General features: G+C 41.5%; 1 protein-coding gene across 1 annotated transcript in view; it reads left to right on the top strand.

The window, feature by feature from the left end:
• The window catches only part of FBLN2 (fibulin 2), a gene marked incomplete at its 3' end in the record, with an annotated part of 141267 nt that extends 136237 nt beyond the window's left edge, over positions 1–5030 (top strand). Inside the window, exons 15-16 of the mRNA XM_083351712.1 lie at positions 416–539; positions 4673–5030. Coding sequence (XP_083207838.1) covers positions 416–539; positions 4673–5030 — 482 coding nt within the window. The remainder of the gene's footprint in view (positions 1–415; positions 540–4672) is intronic.
• Positions 5031–12280: the final 7250 nt, after the last annotated feature.

Here is a 12280-nt window from a genome sequence, read left to right as displayed (position 1 = left end):
CCCACCCTGGCCACGTCTCTGACTTTGGACATGGAAATCTAACTACTTTTATGATTCACAGATATCCCAGTGGAAAAAGTACTGGCTTGGGGTGGTGGGGCTTATTTATTTATTTTAGTTCTTAACTCCTAAGTATTACCAAATTCGGACATTAAGGCAACTGAGAAAAGGTGTCTACACTCTTACCTTAAGCAGTTTATAAAATGAATCCATAACTTACAAACTGTTTAGCTACTTTAACTGAAATTTTAGTGTGTTGAAGTCAGTATATGCATTTTTTTTCTTTTTATTAATAGAAATGAATCATTGTGATTGATTTTCCTATATGTAACCCAGTGGAATTGATAAGATTTGTTCACTTGTGGAAGAAGGAAGCTACTAAATTGTTGCCATTTTGTGTATGCTTCATCCTCAGATATTGATGAATGTGCAATGGGAACCCACAACTGTTCATCAGCAGAATCTTGCTATAATATTCAAGGCAGCTTCCGATGCCTTTTAGTTGAGTGTCCGCCAAACTACAGAAAAGTGTCCGATATGTAAGTCTAATAATTGCCCCTCTACATAGCAACTAATCACATTAAGTAATGCTTAGAGCTTTTAATAATTACTCAGCTGAACGTACGGTGTTTGTTGCACTTCTATTTGCTGTGCTTTTTTCAAAGATCTAATCCACTAATACCAACAATTGTTTAATTTTTAAAGACAAGCCTGCTACAAATGGCTTCAGGCAAGCAATTGGGGAACCATGTACCATTGATTCTACCATTCAGAGTAAATGTGACCATAATCTGAAATGAGTAGCTCTAGTTTCACTGGAAAAGAACGCATGGTAGAGTTCTTTTCTCAAAATGAAACATACATGTACTTACATCATACACATATATACCATCCTAATTTACACTTACTTCATTTTCTCTTGTGAATGTACTCCCCACACTCATCCATATCCTTGCCTTTCCAAACTAAACTCCAGCAATAAAAATGTGACAAATACTACCACAAAATTTTCTAGAAGCCTGTTTACAGTCATATCATATAATGCTTAGGAAACTGGAATAAAATACATTTAATTATTCTGATGAACCGGCCATAACCCTTATGGCCATGGGTTGTTGTTGTTGTTTTTTAATAGACTTAACCATTTTTTGGTAGTTGAATCTTATGGTGCTGTAAGAACTATGATATTAAAAGCCATGCAGGTGCTCTAAGGGACAAAATGTGAAGTTAGTTTTATCCCCAGATAAATAAGAACGTGTGAGGATCCAGGCCTATTCCATTAATAAAGTTTTAGAAACAACTGGCATGGTGTTCACAATAAGTGATCTATGGATCTTATATTACTCCTAAAGGAGGCCTCAGTTAATGAGAGAAAACATCATCCTACAGAAAATGAGAAACAGAAGGTGACATTAGGGAGACACTGGGTAATCCATTTTTTAAATCAGAAAGTTACCAAATAACTAATGAGAAAATATCTTTGAAATACGGTAACCTTAAGTAATATACACCAATGCACAGTGTATGAACAGTAAGCAGGGTGAACTAGAAATTCAGGTAAATGAGGGCAGATATGATATTGTTGCCATTACAGAAACATGGTGGGACAAAACCCACAAATAGAACACACAGCTAGAGGGATTTAAATTATTTAAAAGAAACAGACTAAACAAAAGAAGAGGTGGAGTTGCTCTCTATGTAAGAAATAATATAGGGTTTCCTGCCAAGGTCCTTTCCAACTACTTCTTCTTCTTCTTCTTCTTCTTCTTCTTCTTCTTCTTCTTCTTCTTCTTCTTCTTCTTCTTCTTCTTCTTCTTCTTCTTCTTCTTCTTCTTCTTCTTCTTCTTCTTCTTCTTCTTCTCCTTCTCCTTCTCCTTCTCCTTCTCCTTCTCCTTCTCCTTCTCCTTATGATGATGATGATGATGATGATAAAAGGGTACATCTGGGGAAAGCAAGATTTAGAGCTAGAAGCCCCCCCTCCCAAAAAAAAATGTCCTCCCATCCACCAGGGGTGGGAGCAGGCTGAACAAAAGAAAAGGGTCCAAAGTGAAAAGGAGCAGAGAACCTATATAGAAGCAGGGACTGCAAGCCTATGGATTTTTACTGGAGAAAATTATTTTTTGGAGGAAACCATGTATTCAGAGTATAGAAAAAAGACACATAAATCTATCATCCAGAATTATGTGCAAGGAAGGCATTGCACAATTGCACAGTAGATGGGATTTTCAGGCATAGTTTATCTGACAGAGATCTATAACCTTTAAAAGAGGACCATCATTTGTCTCCACCCTTCTGAATGAGCCATTCAGAATTATGGTGGAAATATAATGGGCCTTTTGACTGTTTTGAAGGAGACAAAATTCCTCCTGCATCCACTAAGTTTCCTGCCCTTTGGAACATCATCCTTCTGAGATTAGATTAGTCCCAATCTTGCTGGCCCTTTATGAGGATCTGAAAACCTGGCTTTGTGGCCCTGATGTGATCAAGGCTATCCCTTGGCTTTGCTGATAGTTGTTTTATACTATTATGTTGTTACGTGTTTTTATTTTTATATTGGATATTTTATCTGTTTATTGTAATGTGTATTGTATATATAAATTGAATAAATAAACATTTAGAAAATCAGATACAATCTATAAAGGATATAAATGTTAGTTCCTCTGTGAGGTCTAAAAGCCACTCTTTGTTACATTTTAGGAAAACGTCAGCTTATTCCCAGTTGCTGAAATTAAAAAAAAGAGAAAAAAAAAGAAATTACAATCATTACACAAATCTTCATTAGATAAGCACAGCTCTTGATAGATCTGTTGTATGCCAGAGGGTATCCTAGCCTAGAAATGTATAGAAAGTTAAAAGTACAAAAAGAAAATTTACTTAAATTATAAACTAAAAACAACTATTCAGTCACTTTAGCATATGAGAGCCATATAATTTAAAACAAGGTTTAAACAGGATATACAGTACCTGGCTTTAAGAATGTATCACTCATACCCGTAGAAATGAAGACACCTCAGTGAAGATCTTTTAGTTTGCAAAGAAGCATGGCAATAAGGTAGAGAAAGTCCAAGGAAAGGCTCAGGCCAAACCATAAAGATCAAAACTCATGCAATAAAAGCTTTATTTGCAAAACCTGCTATCAGTGCAGCACTTTAATAAATTCTAGGAACAATAGGATCAGTATTGATTATTTACTAGTATTTACATGTAAATTATTTATTATGACTTACATGTTGTCCATTTCTAGAATCTGAGTAGCTTACTGTATCAATATCAGCAGCTTAAAGACCGTTTCTTACAATTATATCAATTCGAGTCAATGTGCCACTGCTTCGTATTATGTTATTAATTCCTAAGTATCTTTCTGAAGAACTGTGTTCTTACAGGTCCCTGGAAATGTAGTGCAAGGGGGGGAGGGGGAGGGGGGAATATATAGATCTAAGGTATTCCTAAGGAGGGGTCCATCATTGAGAAGGCTCAAGCCAGAATATCCTAAATATGACATTTTTCTCAGCGATAAGATCTTTGGCAAACCCTCTCTTCCAGTTGTTACTGACCAGACAGTTTCAACATAGGGAAAGCAGTCATAACAATATCTAGGCCCTGAACTATATAGAGCTTTAAAGGGGACAACCAGCAAGTTGAATTGCATCTAAGGCTAACTCTTAATCAGTGCAGCTCTCACAATAGTTATATACCCATAAGCATCCAGGATGCTTCAGGTTTAATCAGCTAAAAATTAGATTTGTCTTCTAAGGCTGGGGTCCCCAACCCCCGGTCCATGAACCAGTACTGGACTGAGGCATGCCAGCAACCAGTCTGCACAAACAAGCAGAGCCCCATCCGTGAGATGCAGGCAGCACACAAAACCATGCACTCTCCAGTCCATGGAAAAACCTCTCTCCACAGAACTGGCCCCTGGTGGCCAAAAGGTTGGGGACCTCTGTTTTAAGGAGCGTCATATAGAATGCATTGTGATAATTGAGTAATGCAAGGTAACTGAGTCAGGCTTCCTGATCCAGGAAAGATCACCACTGGCACACAAGATATTCTTTTGTAAGTTTAATAAATTTGTATATACCACAAACTGATATCTTACTCTGAGATTTTCATTTGATACAGTATGTTCAGCCACAGAACCATTCCAGAAAGTGTTGCATAATGCAAGTTTTGCATAAGTCGGATTGCTGTGGAATTAATGAAACACTATTTTGTTACACATGCATAAATGCTTATCTACTTACATGCACAACAGAGTTCCATGAAGGAACCTTCACATGGTTCATGATGCGAACTTTGTAAGCACAAGTCCTGGGGATTTCATGTGGCCTGATCCAGAGTACTATGATTGGATGAATCTCATGGTTCATTTCCAGACCAACCTATGCAAAGTAATTTTCTAAGTATTCCTTTAAGTTCATTGCAGTTTCCAGGATAAGTTTTCAGATTCATGACCTCTTGATACTTGGCGGTTACCTTGATAATTGCATTGAGATAGTGAGGGTTATATAAGAAGAGCAAGCAGCTGCTAATTGTACAGTCAGTAATATTCAACCCTGCTATGTATTGCTTAACACCAGAGACAGGTTTCCTGGAACTCGGCATGCTGTCCAAGAGCTTGTCTTCAAACCCCAGTTACTGAAGTGCTAAATATTTCCTATTTCTCTTCTCTCAGGAGATGTGAACGTATCAACTGTTTCAACTATTTGGATTGCCAGAACACTCCACTTCGCATTACTTATTATCAGCTTAATTTCCAAACCAACATTGTTGTTCCAGCTCATATTTTCCGAATTGGTCCCTCGCCTGCTTATGCCGGAGACAACATAATCCTTACAATCAACAAAGGAAATGAAGAAAACTACTTTAATACCAGAAAGCTTAATTCCTATACCGGTATAGTCTATCTTCAGAGGCAAGTGAGGGAACCCAAAGACTTCTTGCTAGATGTTGAAATGAAGCTTTGGCGTCAAGGAACCTACACAACATTTCTGGCCAAAATTTATATTTTCATTACATCTCATGCATACTAAGATGGATGTATTACTGTTGAAGCTCATTGGTGCTATTTTTTAAAATCTTTCCTACCAAAGCTTGTGGTAATAGAGAAAAAAAACTGTTAGAAAAATATAGCCTCTCATATTTTTTCCTATCTCCTAAAATATCTTTGTTTTTGTAAAATTAACTTAAAATATATTCACCTGTTTCTCTTTTAACTCTGGATGTTTAACTGAACAAAATAAGGTTATTGAGCTTTGATGCACAGTAGTTATGCTGTCCTTTAAAAGTTATTATGATATTTCACCAATGACAACCTCAGAATTAGTTACCAGGAATGGGGGCATGATCTACCCAAATATAAACAATCCAGATAAGATGGAATTCAAAGGGAAAATCAATATGTAGCTGTTAAAACCAATTGTACTTGAAAAATGCTTAAGTGCAATTCAGTTGAGCTCATGAGAGGGCAGAAGGCCAATTCCCAGTCTTTTAAAAAAACTATTAAAAAAAAGAAATTGCATGTCAGACAGCGATCTTTTTTCACTTACTGACAATTACACAATGTAGTTTTAAAGAGAGAAAAACATCTTCCTTTTCTGTATATGCCCATAATATGTGATGAGAACTTGATATGCCAATCAAATTCTGCTTTTATTCCTCCATCATCCTATAACACATTATTGAATCAGATATTGATCTATCTATGTGTTCCCCCTTCAATGATTTGCCCACCCAGTTACTAACGCTATTGCCTCCTCTGTTTCAGTTGGAAATTATAGCTGCAGCACAGAGGAACAAATAAGTGACCAGGAATAAGTCTGATGAAACTTAATATGCACATAGCCCTCACAGTTAAAACACCTGAAAAAAATCTGCTCATATAGTATTTATATAATCAACCTTTACTTTTCCCATATCTTATCAAATGTCACTGTGAGGCCTTTCCATAGAGTTACTTTTCCACCTTATTCAAGGTTATTCAAGGTACTCTAATACCATAGGATGGGAAGTTTACCCCGCAACTTCTGAGACTTGCTATTTGCTGTGCTTCTCATGTACATTCTTGGAACTGACTGTGCCAGGAATTATAGATGTACATCCTCCTTACTGGTATGTTCATGCCAGCAGTACAGGTAGTCCTCGACTTAGGACTATAATTGACCCCAAAATTTCTGTTGCTAAGTGAAAGGTTTGCAAAGTGTGTTTTAGCCCATTTTTATGACCTTTCTTGCCATCATTTTTAAGTGAATCGCTGTAGGTGTTAAATTAGTAATGTGCTTGTTAAGTGAATCTGGCTTCGTTACCAACTTTGCTTGTCAGAAGATGGCAAAAGGTGATCACATGACCCTGGAGACTGCAACCCTCGTATGTCAGTTGCCAATTGTCTGAATTTTGATCACATGACCATGGGGATGCTGCAAGGGTCATAAATCACTTTTTTCAGTATCCTTGTAACTTTGAGCAGTTACAAGTACTGTAAATAAGCTGTTGTAAGTTGAGGACTGCCAGTATAAAACTGTTACCACACTTTGTTGGCCAATAAAATTGTTGTATAAATCTCTCTCTGCTCTAAGAAATACATGAAGGGTTAACATCTCTGTCAAGCTGAAGGCTCCCAAGAGCCTTCTCAGGCAAATGCTGAGGATCCAGGGTCCTACCACTGTGCCTCATGATGGAGGCATGTGGCTTGCTCACTGTGGCAGCTTGCTTTCTGAAAGAAGCCTCATGAAAGATACTGTACATACAGTGGGTGAACCTAGGAGTCATCCTTTGAATCCAAACAAAGCCCTGGCATTTAATTCCTTGGATGTAGTGGGCCAGCTTTAAAAGAATGGCTCATCTTAGCCACTCAAGTCGCATAGTACTAATGCTACAAGCAACCAGATGACTGTTAGAGACAATGTCCGGCAGCAAACCAAGAACAATGCGATGATTTACGCAGAGTAATCTCTTTATTGTTGCTCAGCCATAGAAAAGAATCTTGCCGGACTCAAGCACTATCTGCACAATGGTCAGATATGCCCTGTAAATAGCTAGGGAGGGCCTGTCCTGCATATCAAGGATTCCAGACTGATTTGCCTCTTAGCTCCTCCTTCTCTCCAACAGCTCTCTGCCAGACTCCATCACATACAAGAGAACGAGTATGGATGTTACAAGTTGCTTCTGTTGCCATCTAGTAGGTCAGTTTTTGGCACTCCTTTGGGCGCTTCTACGGGTTTTCCCCCCCTCCCTTGTTATCCTGCACTGGGGAATCATGGCTGCCTAGAAGGAAAGAATAGCCATGTATTTAACCATTTTCCTATACCTCTCAGGAGGATGCTTACTTCCCAGGTCCATAGTGAAACATATCAGCCTGTGTAACTTGTCTTGTAAATAGCAGTCTATATCTCCTTCTAGACAACTTTCCAAGATAGAAAACCCATATCTGATATTGCACTCAACACAGATGAACATCTCTTAAGTGGTCCATATTGTGATAACAGACATTTAGAGACACAATGAGCCTGTAACTTAAAGCCCATTTATTTGGAAATTAGTCCCATTCAGCACAAACGGGAATTATTTCTGAATAACATAGTGGATACTCTGCCATTCGCTCACTATTACATTTTCCCCTTCCCTTGAAAGTGATGCATGCTTAACTGACAATCTTTAATTTAAAATTAAATAAGAACACCAAAAGGAAGTTGATCTACACGTACAGTGAAGTAACAACAATGGATGCACGGTGTTTTCTTGATGAAATATACCTTGCTAATTGGGGCATTTGTTTGGCTTTGTTTTAAAATCCTATTCTGAAGGGACACTTTATTTTCTAGGAATGTTAGATGCAGATAAGATGTATTATAATTTTTCAAGGAAATATCAGAGATGAACAATGCCACACCAAGATACTAAAATGTTACAGTACTGAATACCTGATTGTATTGCATGGCTATCCAATTAAGATAAACTTGAAGTAAAGTGATAGGAGTGTGTTCTATTTTTCTAGCTTGAATTACGCAACAAAACTGGAAGACTATTTTGCAGTGTATGTAGACTATATAACATACTAATAGCACAATGCAAAAATGTACATTTTTATATCGCTCTTACTCTATAAAAGAAACTGAATGAGATTGAAGCCTATAGTCCATATGTGCTAATAGATACTTTAATCAAAAGATCTGTAGAAATTTACAAATGAACAGTGATTGTTAAATAAAATATTTGGGTTTTCTAGATAAAATAGTTTCTAGGATTCAACTTCTATTTGAATAGTCATTACCTTGGTTATATATACTGTTTGCTAACAGCATAGCTACAACCCACATCTTCATATACAGCACCTATTTTTGGTATGATTGAAATACTTTCAGTCCTTTGATATGTTTGAAATATTTTCCTAATTGTGAAGCTAATGCCTTCCTCCACCTGAGCTTAACCTTTAATAACTTTGGTCACATCCATGGAATTTTCTGGTGATGTCTTCTTCAAGTATTAATCAGGTCCCTGGTTAGTAGTTTCCAACATCCGTTAAGGTCAGTTAGATGCTGTACCTGGTGTGGTGGTGCATTCTAGACACTATGGCTCTTCCTAAGAATTGTTTTGTGACATATTGTAATGTGCATAGGGACACACTTTTCAAATACCACATTTGTAAGGCTTTGGAAGCATTTCTTGGGCTGCCTCCACATGCAAAGTGGCCAAACAAAAATCTTAGCAGTGCATTAACAATTTGAAAAGAAGTGTTGCAGTGCAGTTCTGTTACAGCTCTTTCAAAGGCTTTCTTCAGCCCTTTGTACAAGTAAGTTACTTTTTTCAGCGCTGTTGTAATTTCAAATGGTCATTAAAAATGGTTGCGAGTTGAGGACTACCTGTACACATGAGACATGCAGTACTCAAAACTGATTCTCCTGAAATGTATGAATCCAAAAAGCAGAGTGTTTGTGAATTCAGCTTAAATTCAGGAATTTCAAGTTGGTTGCAGCAACTGTAGCATGTTTTTGCTTATGTTCCTGCTGTAACACAGTAATCAGTGTATGTTGATATACTAGACAAAATACCCATCTTCCATCGAGGATATTTCAGCGTTCATAAAAGCACTGATTTTATTGTCATGCTATTAGGTGTAAAAGGATCAATAAAATTATGTGGGGGGCATCTGATTTCAAAAGGGAAATGTTACAATTTCCCGCCCCCCCCCCAATGTTCAGACTTTTATGTGGAGATAATTAAGAAAATGGAACACTGTTTAATATGTATTATTTAGCATAGATCAGTGAACTCATGCAAAGAAAATGAGTCCTTGTACATGTTTAACACATTTTGAACAAAAATAGGACGTTCAGCAACTTCTCCCCTCTGCAGGGCATTGGCCTATCTGCCTAAGCACTCTAAGTACTTGGGTCAAAGGAAGTAAAAGTCGTGAGAAGAAGAGGGGAAGCCCGCTCTCCTTTCTGTCTTGACCTGGGTAAAATGAGCAGTACACAAGAAATGGCAATCCTTCCACAATGGACTTTCTCCCAGACTCCATAGCACTGTTCTGCTTAGAAATGTTATTATGGCATGTGGCATTCATAAATTGGTCTCCTGGATTAATTTAATTTAATTTAATAACATTTATATACCGCCCTTCTCCCTGAGGACTCAGGGCGGTTCACAGGGCAGAATAAAATAGCGAATACAAACATTAAAAACAAAGATTAAACAAATTGCCCTAGTTAAAAACAATATAAATACAACACTAAAAACCCCCAGAAAAGTTAAAAAACGAAAAATAAAATAACCCCAACACTCCCCCTCAGGCTAGGCCGGCTTGTACAAACAGAAATGTCTTGAGATCGCGACGAAAGGAGCGAAGATCGGGCGCCATCCGGAGCTCAACCGGTAGCTGATTCCACAGCTCCGGAGCGCCCACAGAGAAGGATCTCCCCCTGGGGGCCACCAATCGACATTCTCTGATCGGTGGCACCCTGAGGAGGCCCTCTCTGTGGGAACGCACAGGGCGCAGGGAGCTTGATGCCGGCAGCAGATGTTCCCTGAGGTACTCCGGCCCCATGCCATGGAGTGCTTTAAATACCGTTACCAGTACCTTGAATCTCACCCGGAAGACAACTGGCAACCAATGCAGCTCACGGAGCAGAGGCGTAACGTGGGAGTATCGGGAGACTCCCAACACCACTCTCGCGGCTGCATTCTGTACCAGTTGGAGCTTCCGAGTAGTCCTCAAGGGCAGCCCCATGTAGAGAGCGTTGCAGTAGTCCAGACGAGAGGACACGAGCGCATGAGTGACCGTGCATAAATCGTCCCGGCTAAGATAGGGCCGCAACTGACGCACCAGGCGAACCTGTGCGAAGGCCCCCCTAGTCACGGCTCCTATATGGTCTTCCAAAGTGAGCCGTGAATCTAGGAGGACCCCCAAGTTGCGAGCCCTATCTACGGGGGGTAATAGTTCACCCCCCATAACTAGAGGTGGAATGTCCGAATAAACCCGGGACGAAGGTATGCAAAGCCACTCAGTCTTGTCGGGGTTGAGTTGGAGTCTGTTCCTCCCCATCCAGACCCGAACCGCCTCCAGGCAACGGGACATCACGTTGAGGGCATCACTGGGGTGGTTTGGGGTCGAAAAGAAAAGTTGGGTATCATCAGCGTACTGATGATACCCAACTCCAAAGCCACGAATGATCTCACCCAGCGGCTTCATGTAGATGTTGAACAGGAGAGGCGAGAGGACCGACCCCTGAGGAACTCCACAAATGAGAGACCTTGCGGTCGACCTCTGCCCCCCTGCCAACACCGACTGCGAACGTCCCAAGAGATAGGAGGAGAACCACTGTAAAACTGTGCCTCCCACTCCCAATCCCCTGAGACGCCGCAGCAAGATACCATGGTCGATGGTATCGAAAGCCGCCGAGAGGTCTAATAGGACTAGGACAGAGGAATGCCCCCTGTCCCGAGCCCTCCAGAGATCATTCACCAGCGCGACCAATGCCGTCTCCGTGCTGTGCCCGGGCCTGAAACCCGATTGGTACGGGTCTAGATAATCCGCTTCATCCAGGACCAAAGGGAGCTGATGCGCCACCACACTCTCAACAACCTTCGCAAGAAAGCGAAGGTTGGAGACAGGACGAAAGTTGTTCAATACAGCCGGGTCCAGGACAGGCTTCTTGAGGAGAGGCCTCACCACCGCCTCCTTCAAGACGGCGGGGAAGATACCCTCACTCAAAGAGGCCGATATAACTGCCTGGAACCAGCTGCGTGTCCTCTCCCGGGCTGCATAAACCAGCCAGGAAGGGCACGGGTCCAGTAAACATGTGGTGGTGCTCAGCCTCCCCATGATCCTGTCCACTTCCTCCGGAGTTACAGAATCAAACTCCTCCCAGATGGTATCGACAAGACCACCCGTGTCCTGATCGTCAGACTCTGCCCAGTCAGAGTCCAAACCGGTCCGAATCCGAGCGATTTTGTCCGACAGATGTTGGTTAAACTCCTCGGCACGTCCCTGCAAGGGATCCTCCCTCACCTCCTGATTTAGGAGGGAGCGAGTCACCCTAAACAGGGCGGCCGGGCGATTATCTGCGGACGCAATAAGGGTGGCGAAGTGGTTAGACCTCGCCTCCCTAATTGCAGCGAGATAAGACCTAATATAGGCTCTTAGTCGCAATCGGTCGGGTTCGGATCGGCTGGACCTCCAACCGCTCTCTAGGCCCCGTCTCCGACGCTTCATCTCCCGGAGCTCCGCAGAAAACCATGGAGCCCGACGGGATCTGCACCGGGTCAGGGGCCGCAAGGGTACAACTCGGTCAAGGGCCTCAGTGGCCGTCCTTTCCCAGGCCTCCACTAGGGCCTCGGCCGAGCTGTGAGTGAGGGAGGCAGGTGGGGACCCCAGCGCCGCCTGGAACCTTTGGGGATCCATTAAGCGTCTGGGGCGGTACCATTTGAGTGGTTCCACACACCCACGGCAGGGGGTGGCAAAACGGAAGACCAGCCGCAGGAGATGATGATCGGTCCATGACAGGGGCATAATAATTGGAGAGCCCCCACCAAGATCATCTAACCACCGTCCAGACAAGAAAACAAGGTCAAGAGTGTGGCCTCCTTCATGAGTCGGTCCCGTAATTACTTGCGTCAGGTCCATGGCCGTCATGGAGGCCATGAACTCCCGAGCTAACTCAGATGATCCTCCCAGCGATGGTAGGTTGAAGTCCCCCAAAACTATAAGTTTCGGGAACTCAACCACCAGCCCCGAGAGGACATCAAGCAGCTCAGGCAGGGCTGCTGCTGCGTGACTAGGCGAAAG

The sequence above is a fragment of the Vipera ursinii genome (assembly GCF_947247035.1).
Source record: "Vipera ursinii genome assembly, chromosome: 2".
NCBI classification, from domain to species: Eukaryota; Metazoa; Chordata; class Lepidosauria; order Squamata; family Viperidae; genus Vipera; species Vipera ursinii.
This window is presented reverse-complemented; position numbering and strand designations above follow the sequence as displayed.